Below are 13,206 nucleotides of genomic sequence, written 5' to 3'. Positions count from 1 at the left end.
AAAGTTGTTCTTTTTTTTGAGACAGGGTTTCTCCATGTAGTTTTGGTGCCTATCCTGGATCTTGATCTGTAGACTAGGCTGGCCTTGAACTCACAGAGATCCACTGGGCTCTGCCTCCTGAGTGCTGAGATTAAAGGTGTATGCCACCACTGCCTGGCTATTTTTATTATTATTATTATGTAGGACAGATGGCCCATAGCAAATCACTCAATGAATCATGTTTTCATTCATCCATTTATCCACTTACTTAATGATTAACTGCACTCTGAGTGCCAGGTAATGCTATAGGTACTGGGGAGACAGCAGTTAACAAAACAGGCCGTGACTACATGCCCTCCGGGCTTCATATTCTAGTGAATGTAGAAAGACAGCCAACAATCTGTGAAGTCATTGCTAATGCAAAGAAGGGGCTAGGGAAGAGAGAAGGAGAGGGAGTGGATGTTTCAAACTAGCAGCTCTGTGACGAACTCAGTGATAAAGGACCCTTGACTAGAGCTCTGTGAGGCAGACCATATGCCTGGCCAGCAAGGAGAATGTTAGATGCACGGGGACAGGTGCAAAGGCCAAACTAAGGAGCACACACATTTTCAAAGAACACCAGAGGCCGGTCGACGGGTGTTAAAAGGAGACAGGAAATAGAGAGAGGAGGTAGATTGAAGCTGCATGATCTAGTCAGGGCTCAGAAGAACAATGTGCTTGCTCTGACTATGATAAAAATTACAGAAATGATTTAGTCATAGAATACATAGAGTCATTACTTTTTTTCCTTCTTGAAACCTTAAACAACAGCGTCTCAGGGTAGGAATGACACCATTTTTCACTCTATACTTTGAGTCATGTCAATGCTATTGGCTTATTACAGTAGCTCCCAAACTACTGGAGTAAATTCCTCCCAAGTGATTTCTAGTCATAGTTCCTAGAGAGCAATAAAGCAAAAATCATCTTAGTTACACTGTACCATGTATGGCCTAAGGTCTCTACTGGAGTGTGAGTAGTTACATGGACAGTGGATAGAATTATCAATCCAAGATCCTCTTCAAAGCAGGCAGCCAAGAAACAAATGACTCTACAAGCAGCATGCACTGGCTACAGTTCCTAGTTTACATACATTTAAAAAAGCATTTTCTTTGATAGACCACTGTTTGGGAAAAAAATGAATTTTTCTGACCCTAATGACACAAGCACAGATTTGACTAAGGTATTAATTGCTTAAACAGGACGCTGAGTTGCTAGACGATGTGCTTTCGGGTGCCTCTTGGGAGACGTTTTAAGGCAAGTTCTGGTTGCCTGCTATTAGGAAATGATGTAGGGGGTGGATGCAGTTCCTGTTCTGTCCCTGATGGCTAACAGTAAAACCCAGAGCTCTGGAAGCTGCTGGTCATTGCTGCATACAAGAATATATAATCAATTTCTGAAGGAAAAAAAATTAACACAACACAGAGAAGCCCAAAGTATTAAGCCATTTAAAAGGACTTCCTTTTGACTTAAATTTTTCCCCTTGTTTCAATAAAAGTCAGCCAAAATAAAGGAAATATTTTTCAAAGCCGATTCCAATGGAAAGAATGATGAGATGTGTATCATATGTAATCATAAAACATAAGCACTGGACTTTCTCAATGGGTTGGTGTTATAGAATTTCATCACAACTTTTTGAAAGGTATTAATTAACCTGGTTAGATGCATCACAAGATCACAAAATACATAACATTGGTTTATAACAAAGAAACACACAAGGGCAATTTGCCTCAGTCAAGCAGCATTCTTTTAAGATTTACTTGTACAGACAGCAGTCTCCTACTTGAAGGCTAAGAGACAAATTCTATCTACCATGGACATCTGGAGGAGAATTCAAGTAATGATATACAAGATTTGGAGTTTATTGCTTAAGCATGGGGAAGCAGCAAGACAACTGTTGAGGAAAGTATGAGATGCAAAGCACTGCTGCTCTGGTGCCCTCTCTGCAAAGGCCAGTGACTTAGCAGTAGTTCTGCAGTGGCTGTGGTAGAATGCTGGGCCAAGACTGCTACCTCTCACTGCTACACAAACCTAGTCCAATGGGCCCTGTCTTAAGCCATATTTGCTAATGTGTCCATGAAGTCCATTTCCTTCTCCTATTAGACTTTATCTGAGTTTCTTAATCCCTCTTCTGGGACCCAGGGTCACAACTCACATTCTTTAACAAGATGCCTAGACAAACCTTGTTTTCTCTTGCATTCTAGTACTTTTCAAGTGATTATACTTTAATAGACTTACATCTGAAAATCTACTAGACTCAATATAAGCTTCCTTAGGACATGTATTTTACATCTTTGGGACTTGAGAAAGTACTTATCATAAATAATTATTGAATACATTGAAATATAAAAAATTAAAAATTATATTTACTAGATACAATTATTTTAGCACTCAAAATATAACACTACTAACTGGAGAGAGTCCTCAGTTTGGAAGCAGTTGTTTCTGTTTAAATATCTGCGATTTTTGTTTCTGTAACATTTCTCCTTAATAACTCCTATTATTTGAAAAACTTCCTCTAAAATTCATACCTTCTCCATGAGATGTCACATTTGTTCAGAAGCACTTTATGGCCAAGGGGCTAAGGAGCAGTCATTTTTTAAAAAGAGCAAATGTTTTCTGACTGCCCTATCTCATGTGCTGACTTACAGGGAAATATTAAACCAGGGCAATTCATTTACTGGTATTTCTCAAAATCACGAGGTTGTGACCTTTTGAAGGGAGGTTTCTTAAGCTCAGGAAATTAAATAGGTGATACATTTTTCTCATCACTTGACAAAAGCAGGATCCAAGACGAAAAATGGAGCATTAAATAGCATGGACCGATTAAAGGCAGCTCTAGACATTTAAGCATCTATACTATCAGATTCCAAAACAGAGACTTGATAGTCACCAGATACCCACAGCTAAATTAGTTCACTCTATCCCTTCTAAATATTTAATAAATTGTTTCTTAGTGCTGAACCCAAAGTGGAAATGACCCCCAAAGAAAGAAAAATTAACGGGCTCTTCTGCCCTCTGTGATTACATATGCTTCCCTTGGATGCCATAAAAGGAGATTTGTGGTTCATAAAGGCCCTATCACACCACACGGCATTCAGTAAAAGAATATTTGTATGCAGGGGCATCTAAGCTCTCACCATATTTAAAATAAACAATGCTGAGAAATGCTGCTCCTCAAATCTACATATCCTGTGACTCACAGATGTCTTAAATTTAAGAGTATAATATAGACTTGTGTGTTCAGGCCTGCTTTCTGTCTAGGAAGGCCAGTGAGTGCTGTCTAGTGCAGGGTTTTGTGATGATGAAAACATTCTGGATTGCTTAATCCGACAGGGGAGCCACTAGCCACACATGGCTATTGAGCACCGGAAATGTTGCTAGTGTAGTTTCCAGAAAGAAAGCTTTAATTTTGATTTACTGAAACTGATTCTGAACTCGTCACTTGGACTTAGTAGACACTGCATTGGATACTGTGGATTTAGACTGTGGAACCCATAAGACTGTAAGCAAATGAGCCAGGGTCTAACATGATTCTGGCACTGTCTTCTCTACAACCCTGGCCACATCACTTACGCTTGTCTCGTTTCTCTTTAATCAGTGAAGTAATAGGCTAGATGATTTCTAAGGCTTCTTCTACTATACCTGACTTCAAAATAGCCACACACTGTGACTAGAAATAGATGTGATTACTTTCCCACCATCTTCATGACAATGGACCCTTTAATCATGCTATTCATGAGCACATAGATACTCTAAATGATCCGTAGAACGTAAAGGAAAGGAAGAAGTTACTGAAAAGACAAGCTGTAGAAAATCAGTTTGTTTATCCTATTTAATTCTACCCCTGGTAAGTCAGTCATTCAGTTTAATGAATGCTGTAGTTAGAATCTTTATTAAACTGAATGACTGATGTGAATTACATCATTGTTGTTAATAGTATTTATAATAATAAGGTACTGATACCTGAGCTACTGAGCTTATTCTTTCTCTTTGACAGTGTCCTGACTCACCACCAGGAAAAAGCCAAGCATAAGCATTACGGAGCAAAGGAGCAGACAGTTCTAACATAGTGTGAGGGAATGTGGAAGTACGTGGATGGCATTTTCTTCAAGATGCTTGAAGCAGAAGGCTGCTTTTAAAAACCTCCCCTCAGACACTCAAGCTCTAGACACGAGCAAGAAGCATTTTAAAACTCTCTTCCCTGGTTGCAGGTCTCATAGCTAGGAATCCATGCATCTAAAGGGACAGGCCAGCCTGCAACCTCAATTGTCCAGACTTAGACTATGGCTGGGATACTAAGAGCCCTGGGCCTTTCTGCTCACTTGACTTCTGCTCACTTTGAAGACAGCTGTCCTCTCCTCCAGCTCTTTCTTTCTAAAGGGGAGCTATACCACTGGTGTCCGCAACAGTAGAACACGGGACAATGCCATGATGTGTTGTTGTGTTGACACCTGACAAGACACAGCCTAAGGGAGGGCGGATGTCCTTTGTCAAGGCTTGGAGAAGGAGTCCATCATAGTGATGAGGGCTGGTGGTCAGAGCTGCTCGCTTGCATTTCAGTAGACTAGGAAGCAGAGTAATGAGGAATGCTGGTAATTCTGCATGCTTTCTTCTTTCTCTCAAGAGACGGTGCCAGCTGCATTCAGGGTGGGTCTTTTCCACTCAGCTAAACCTCTCTGGTAATGCCCTCACAGACACATTCCAATGGTGTGCCTTATGAATGCTTTCATGGTGTTTCCTGACACAGTCAAGTTAACGATCAACATTAAGCAACATAATGATTATTCTATGGGATGTGCTGGAGTTAGGTCCTGTGAGCGGTGGAGAACATGAGTCTTATAAAGTCAGTTACATAAAGGTGAGGGGTGGCATGGAAGAGAAGGAGTAGCCTAGGGGCTAGGGAGGGGGCTCATCACAGCTTTCCTCTTGCTAGCATATTCAGACTTTGAACTTTTAGAAGCACACAATTTCTGAATTTCAATTTTACAAATCACCACGAGAATAATTTTGTGAAAGTTAGAAGATAGAACATATTTAACAGTTCATTATCTTGGTTTGTAAAATGTTAGTATTTGTACATTTTTGCATAAGAATTTTTTCCTTTTATCTAAAAATTGAAAAAAAAAACCCAGATGAACATCCTTTAAATTTATTTACATACAATGAAGAAACATAGGTCCCCCTGTGCATCTAATGAAAAGGGAAGGTGGCAGGATTGTAGAGCTGGACTGGAATTTGTATCTTCCAGTAGCACCATGTTCTCTGAATGGGGAATCTAAATTTTAGGGATTTTAATTTGTTCAATATAATATAGGGGTTTGGGCCTCTAGCTGGAACCAGTGTAGAGACATTTACCATAGAGCTAATCACAGTCTAGAAGTCACCAAGGAAAATCAAAATCAAAGTGACTCCTGTCACCTACTCAGCCTCTTAGACGGTTTGTACTTCAAACGACAGCTAAACATCTTTCTGAGCTGGGCATGGTGGCTCACGCCTTTAATCCCAGCACTCAGAAGGCAGAGGCAGATGGATCTCTGAGGGTAGCCTGGTCTACAAAGCAGATGCCAGGACAGCCAGGGCTGTTACACAGAGAAACCCTGCCTCAACCCTCCCCCCCATAAACCAAACCAAACCAAACCAAACCAAAACCACCATCTTTCCCTTACCTACTACACTACTGCCCCTCAGCTACCCCTAAAGAAGCCTGTGCACTTGGGAATCAAGAGCCTCCTTGGGCTGAGCTCCAGGCAGGGCCACTAGGGCAGCTACAGATAAAGAAGGCAAGCTTGTCTATGTTCTCTTGCCTGTTTGGAAAACAATTCATCACCTCTAGGAATAAACATACCCAGGCAAGTGGGATGGGCTCTGTGGGATGGGGGTCTCACTTTCTCAACCAGAGCCAAATGAACGGGAGAAGTCTGCAGTGTTCTCCAGTGCCTATCATCTGCTGAGCAAGAGAACAGGCAAGTCAAAGTTCAGTTGGGGAAACGGATGAGTTTATCAACTGTAGCCCAGCAGGCCACAGTAACTGAAGCTGCTTGAAGCAAGTCTTCACACATCGCTCCTTCCAGTTTTGTTTTCAATGAAGCAGAAATGCTATTGATGCTTATGTTATCAACATAACATTTTCAACAGCATTGCTGGACTCAGATCTACTGATGTGTTTAGAAGCAAAACTAAAGCAAACTACAATCATCTACAAATTACTCAGACACAAGTCCAAACTTCACTTGAGTGAATAACTTTTCCTGAATTCTTACATGCCATTAAGGCCCAGGGAGTAAAGATTTAAGTATTCTTATGATACAGAAAGCAGAAAATGACTGTGTTATGAAGTGTGCATACAAACTGGGTAAAAAATAGGAAGGAATAAGGAGTTTCAGAATCGGGGGATGCGAGAGCCTAAGACACCTCAGACATGGACACTTCAGACCAGAGCACAGCACTTGGGTGTTTAAGTTCACCGTCTAGTGCTGTGATACATACAACATCGAGGTCAAAAGCAAGTTGGGGATGAAAGGGTTCATTTCATCTTACAGCTAATAACGCATCATGAAGGGAAGTCGGAGTAGGAGCCCAAGGCTGGGACCTGGAGGCAGAACTGAAGCAGTGGTCATGGAGGAGTGCTGCTCACTGCCTTGTTCAGCTTGCTATTCATGCAACGCAGGACCTCCTCTACCGGGGTAGCACCACCCACAGTGGGCTGGGTCCCCCACATTAACTCAATCACTAGTGAAGAAAAAGCCCCACAGACTTGTTGATAGCCGATAGAAGCATTTTCTCAATTGAGGTTCCCTCTGCCCAGGGGCCTCCAGCTGTGTTCAGTTAACAAAAGGGAAGCAGCACACTAGGAGACAGGCATGGGTTAGTAGGAGTTAAAACATGCCATCTAGGGCTGGAGAGATGGCCCAGCGGTTAAGAGTATTGGCCACTCTTCCGGAGGACCTGGGTTCTATTCCCAGCAACCACATGATGGCTCACAACCACCTAGAGTGGGATCTGATGCCCTCTTCCGGCGTAAAGCTGTACATGCAGATCGAGCACTCATACATGAGAAGAGGACATATGTACAAATAATATATTAATAAATATATTATTAATAATGTATAATATATTAAATGTATTGTAAATCTTTAAAAATGACATTAATCTTTCATGTTGCTAAGAACTTCTTCACTTGTCAAAGAAAACACAAACAGTAAGGGAGTCCAAAGGAAAGAGGCCCTTAAACACGACTCTAAGAACTATTTAGAGTGCTGCAGGCTTGGAAGACAGATCTGGACAGGACGTGTGCTAGAAGCCAACCCTGAGCACTTCCAGTTGTGGCCAGCCCTTAGCTGTATTCCTGGTTTTATAGTATAGTGTGTACTGGGCAGAGGTGTCTGCTTTTATTTAGATATAGTTAAACATTTTAAATTCCAGATTCTGTCTTTTAAAATCTCCCCACAACTTCTCAGAAAGCCCAAAGGCCACATTTACAGACTAGATGCTGAGCGGGATTCGAGGGAAGCAGGCCTGCCTGAGCTACAGGCTCTCCCTCTTACTGTATCAGGCGTGCTGTTAATCTTCAGATAGTTCTTGTGCAGTCTAATGATCCATCCTGGATTATGAAAACTAAATCCCTACCTGACACACTCATAAACAGTTTTTTAGGTTGGTTTTAGCTTCCCCATTTCATCATCAGAGACACTTGAAGTTCATAAAGATCCTCCAGTGCATCGTTAGAACCCTCATCTAAACAAGCACTACTGAGCAACTCAAACCAGCGGGGGATTATCCAGAGAGGAAAAGAGCGAGGCTATTCATTGTGCTTTGTTTGAACTGGCGGATGAGAAGCACCATCATGAAAAATTGATAATGTGATGTGACATACAGAAGGCTCGGTGACAACAAATAGAACTCCCAACTGCAGTATTGACATGCTATAATGTCACTGATTACTTAGCCATTCTTTATAGCTTTTCTGGAGTCGTTCTGGGTGGCTGCTTACATTGCTTGACATTTGCCTCAAGAGGAATGCTACTCATCTATGGAATTCCTTGTGGTTCACAGAACATTTCACATCAGCTCTTCACTTGCTGCTTATAATGCATCAATGTATACAGAATTGCAATCACTACCAACAGTCTATGGATCTGTACAGAGGAAAAAGACCACATCATACATGAAGTCCTTTCAGGCTAGCACTATTGAGGCAGGGCATCTTTCTTCCTTCCAGACTTCTGCGATAAAACACTGTGAGTGTGTACGTGTGTATGTGAGCATGCATGAGCAAACACACACACATACACACACACACAAATAAAAATAAAAACTGTACAAGATATCTTGCCTCATAAAAATGACCACTATAAGTGCAGGATATGATGCCACATTCCTATCATCCCAGAATTTAGGAGGCCAGGCAGGAAGATCATGAGTTTGAAGCCGGACTGAATTGCAAAGTGATTTCCAGGCCAGCCTGGAAAATGGCAAGCTGGAAAATGGGTCTCAAAAATTCCAGACCAAATCAAATCAAAATAAACAAAAATTCAAATGTATTCCTGGTACTCTTTTTGGGATGGGTTAAAATGTACAGGAATCATTTATGTTAGCAGGCAAGTATAAAACACACAAATTCAGTTTGCTGAGAAAATCAAGGAGTTATGTTGCTTTAAAAAAGAACCCTAAAATGGACTGTTTTAAAGAACCAAACTCTCCATCAATTTTAAAATAGACTGATTCATGAAAATCTGACATATTAAAAACAACCTTCATGAACACATCTGTTATATAACTCTATGCTCACCTGTACTGTATGGAGAACAAAGGGTGATAATAACACACTCATATATAGTTCTCATTACATATTTTAAAGAGATTTTCACTAATGTACTGCATTTGTCTCTGTCAACCTTTTGAGGCAGGCAAAGACAGTGTTATTTTTTCTGTACAGATGAGAAATCAAGAGGTTAAGTGGCTTGCCCAAGGTCAGACAGGCACTCATTCATTCGCTGCTCTGACTGATGTACTTTTAACGGGGTAACAGAGGAAGCAAGGTTCTTCCTCCTGGTTTTTTTTTTTTTTTTTTTTTGAACAGCTGTGAAGGCTATTAAAACAGAAGTAGATGATCTCACAAATACAATGTGGAATGAAAGAAACCAGACACAAATGTGGACATACTGTACGAGTCAATTAGTATAAAATTCAAATGCGGACAAAGCTAACTCATGGTGACAGCAGTCAGAATGGTGGCTGTCTTTGGGATGGGGTTTGGGGATGGGGGAAACAAACTTTCAAGCTATTAGTCTGACTTGCACATCACTTATGCTCATTTGTGAATAATCAATGAGATTTATAACAGTATTTAACTAGTTTGCATACTAAAGAAATGTTCACTTGAAGCAGTAATTTACACTTTTGAAAGAGATCATCTATAAATTCACTTTAGATGATCCTTAAGCCCACAAATCCTTGGGACACTTATGATTTCATTTACATTTCTTGGCTACATCTAGAAAAGGAGACATGAACTCATCTGAAGACTGTAAAGAGAGATGAAAAGGTTTACAGAAAATATGGTCAATATTTCTATGCATTTGAGAAAGTTTTTATGAAATGGGAAGTAGAAGCATAGTAAGAACACACTGTAATTTATTTGGGGCTAGGCAAAGCACTTATATTTAAGGACTTAAATTAGGAGTGGAATAGCTTAGTGGAGCAGTACCTAGCCTATGGAAGGTCCTGGCTTCAATCCCTGGCACTCCAAGAACATAAATAAAAATAAAACAAGGAACTTCTGGAAAGTGAGATTATGTATGGTTCCTCTAATCCATCCTGGAGAATAGATAAACAGTGAGGGAAAGCAGGAATATATTCTCCAAAGCACCCGATTAACTCCAGAGTACTCCATAGGTTTAGGATGCTGCACTAGGTGCCAGAATGGAAAGCAGAAGCCCATGAGCAATTAGTCTTCAAGGGCTTCCGAGGATGCCACGTAAATTTTGATGTAGGAATGAATGAAATGAGTAGATTTTGATGCGTCTTCAGGACAGAAATTATAGGTGCCTAAAACAATTTCAGAATTTATATCCTGCTCTTTCAGGAATTCTTCTTTCACTCTGAGTCTGCAGCGCCATGAGCTAACGCTGTCCCTCCATTTGGGTACCACTGATGCAGCGCCATGAGCTAACACTGTCCCTCCATTTGGGTACCACTGATGCAGCACCATGAGCTGATGCTATTCCTCCATTTGGGTACCACTCATGCAGTGCCATGAGCTAACACTGTCCCTCTGTAGTGGGTACTGTAGTGGGTAGCCATCCCAGCATTGGCCTGGAAGTTCCAAGCCCCATTTAGGCTTTGGTAATGGTCACGCCCACAAGGCAGGGCTGAGGGAGGAAGCTGAAGACCCAGGATCGAGAGGAGAGGTCCCTCTTGGTTCTGGGACCCTGGATGCTGGAGGCAGACCAAGCAGAGTTCTCCGGAGAACACCGCCAGACTGTGCCATACCTTTGCTAGACCCTACAACCTATCCCTTCATTTGTAAGTTATCCCACAAAATAAACCTCCCTTTTAACTATGTGGAGTGGCCTTAATAATTTCAACAATATCTGGCGCCCAACATGACGCACAAACCCACAACCCTGGGATTAAGAGTCCCATGCTCTACTGTGTTTTTGTCTTTCCATTTGGGTACCACTGATGCAGCACAATGAGCTAATGCTGTCTATCCATTTGGGTGCCACTGATGCAGCACCATGAGCTAATGCTGCCCCTCCATTTGGGTACCACTGATGTAGCACCATGACCTAATGCTGTCTATCCATTTAGGTACCACTGATGCAGTACCATGAGCTAATGCTGTCCCTCCATTTGGGTACCACTGATGCAGCACCATGAGCTGACGCTGTCCCTCCATTTGGGTACCACTGATGCAGTGTCATGAGCTAATGCTGTCCCTCTATGCGGGTGCTACTGATGATAAATATTTTATCATTTTCTTTTAAAATACTCTGGACCAAATATATATCTTGATCATACAGGTCATGAATAGAGCGATTTCTGTGTGCTGGGTGTGGCTTGGTCCTGGGAGCTTTCATTCCACCACTAGTCAGCTTCACTTGTAGAGTGGAAATATAGTTTCCATGGATATACAGTTATGGTAGTTTGAGTAAGACCATTCTTATTCATTTTACAGGCTCAGGCTCATGTACTTGAATGCTTAGAACTCTTCGATAAGACTAGAAGGATCAGAAGGTGTGGCTTTGGGGAGGAAGTGTATCACTGGGGGTGGTCTTTAAGACCTCTTGCCAGGCCCAGTCTCTCTCTTTCTCCTCTCTCCCCCTCTCCCTCCTGTTCTCTCCTGCCTGTGGATCTGAATGTAGTTCTCAGCTCCATCTCTAGCACCATGTCTGCCTGGATGCTGCCATGCTTCCCACCACAATGACAATGGACTAAACCCTGAACTGTAAGCCAGCCCCAATGAAATGTTTTCCTTTATAAGAGCTGCATGGTCATGGTGTCTCTTCACAGCAATAGAACCCTAAGACAGTAGTCTTGTGATCCTTTAGCATGCAATAAGTAGGGACTGTTATTTTCTAATAAACTTTCATAAATTACTGTTTCTGTTATGGGTCATACAAAAAGGTTGATTACCCACTCATAAACTTGACCATAGTTTTTAATAACCCAGCTTTCTATTACTTTTATTAAAAAAATAAACTGAGATACGTACCATCAAGCCTTGTTCTCCTGGTTTCCCTGGTTCACCCTTTAAAAAATTAATAACAATGAGTAATTAGAAAGTATTTAAAATTTTTCAATATCTTCTTTTCCCCAATACTTTCTTGGTCATGTGAATGTCAAGTACATTTTTTAAAAGATTAAATTGAATGTAAATATATCACAAAGAGCTGATAGCCTTTCTTTGACTGTAATCTTATAAACATTTTAGAGTTTAATAAACTTAGTCTAGATGTTCCTGTGCTCCCCATGCTGATAGAAAGACAGAATTCATGCAGGCCAAAGAGTCTCTCTTTCCACAGTATTTAGTAGCAAAATGAGCAGAGGCTGATTTTGAATTTTGCTCTTTTGCATTAATCAGAGATGAATTAAAATGTTTGTTGAAACTAATGGAGAATATTCTGCTGTCTCATATAGCTTTGTTTCACAATGATCAGGTTAATATGAAACTTAGTATTGTGTTTCACTGTCACACCACAATGACAGCCTCTCACTACTGATATACAGAGATCTCTGTCTGCAGTTCCAATATACATAGATGATGCTGATATTTCAAAAATGAATATTTTCCAGATCACATTTAAAGTATATACACTTATTTTTATTCCATGTATTTAAGTATGTTTCCTACATTTATGTATGTACACCAAGTACACAGTACCCACAGAGAACAGAAGAGCACATTAGACCCTCTGGAACCAAAGTTAAAGGTAGGGATGAACCACCATGTGCTGGGAGCCAGAGCTGCAAGTGCTTTTGACTGCTGAGCCATCTCTCCAGCACCCATCTCACTTTTATAGAGTATTTTTTCTAGTGATTATGATAGTATATGCAAATTTCTCTGAGACCACTATAAAAGTCAAACCTATTTGTGGAATTCTTTAGTTTATTTGCCATTTGTGTAAAGGCAAATACCATCACCAGAGGTTGACATCTGGTATCCTCAATTACAGTCATCCTGGCGCTTGAGGTATAGCCTTTCACTGAACTTGGATTTCACTGATTTGGCTAGACTGTCCAGCTAGCAAGCATCAAGGATCCTCTTGTCTCTGCCTTCCCTGTGATGGGGCTACAAACTTAGCTTGCTGTGCTCAGCTTTGACATGGATGCTGGGGCTTGAACTCTGGTCTTCAAGCTCATGTGGCACTTACTGAGCCATCTCCCAGCTCCCTTATCGTTGTCTCCTTAAAGTAATGTCTAGCATAAATTTGTTTCTTCTATAATACATAATATTTGATGATCTAGGCTTTTTTTTTTTTTTTTTTTTTTGTTTCAAGACAGGGTTTTTCTGTGTAGCTTTGTGCCTTTCCTGGAACTCGCTTTGTAGACTCCAACTCACAGAGATCCACCTGCCTCTGCCTCCCGAGTGCTGGGAGTAAAGGTGTGCACCACCAATGCCCAGCCAATCTAGGCATTTTTTCTACCAATGACATGTTGGACCCTTGTTTCTTTGTTTTGGCTCGT

General features: G+C 41.0%; 1 protein-coding gene across 6 annotated transcripts in view; it reads right to left on the bottom strand.

The window, feature by feature from the left end:
• The window catches only part of Col25a1 (collagen type XXV alpha 1 chain), a 401,263-nt gene that overhangs the window by 98,106 nt on the left and 289,951 nt on the right, over nt 1-13,206 (bottom strand). For all 6 annotated transcript variants that reach the window (XM_036189734.1, XM_036189736.1, XM_036189735.1 and 3 more), the window contains one exon: nt 11,735-11,770. In XM_036189734.1, coding sequence (XP_036045627.1) covers nt 11,735-11,770 — 36 coding nt within the window. The remainder of the gene's footprint in view (nt 1-11,734; nt 11,771-13,206) is intronic.

Source organism: Onychomys torridus, chromosome 6 (assembly GCF_903995425.1).
Source record: "Onychomys torridus chromosome 6, mOncTor1.1, whole genome shotgun sequence".
NCBI classification, from domain to species: Eukaryota; Metazoa; Chordata; class Mammalia; order Rodentia; family Cricetidae; genus Onychomys; species Onychomys torridus.
The sequence above is the reverse complement of the archived record's forward strand: the minus strand, read 5'-3'. Positions and strand labels throughout refer to the sequence as shown.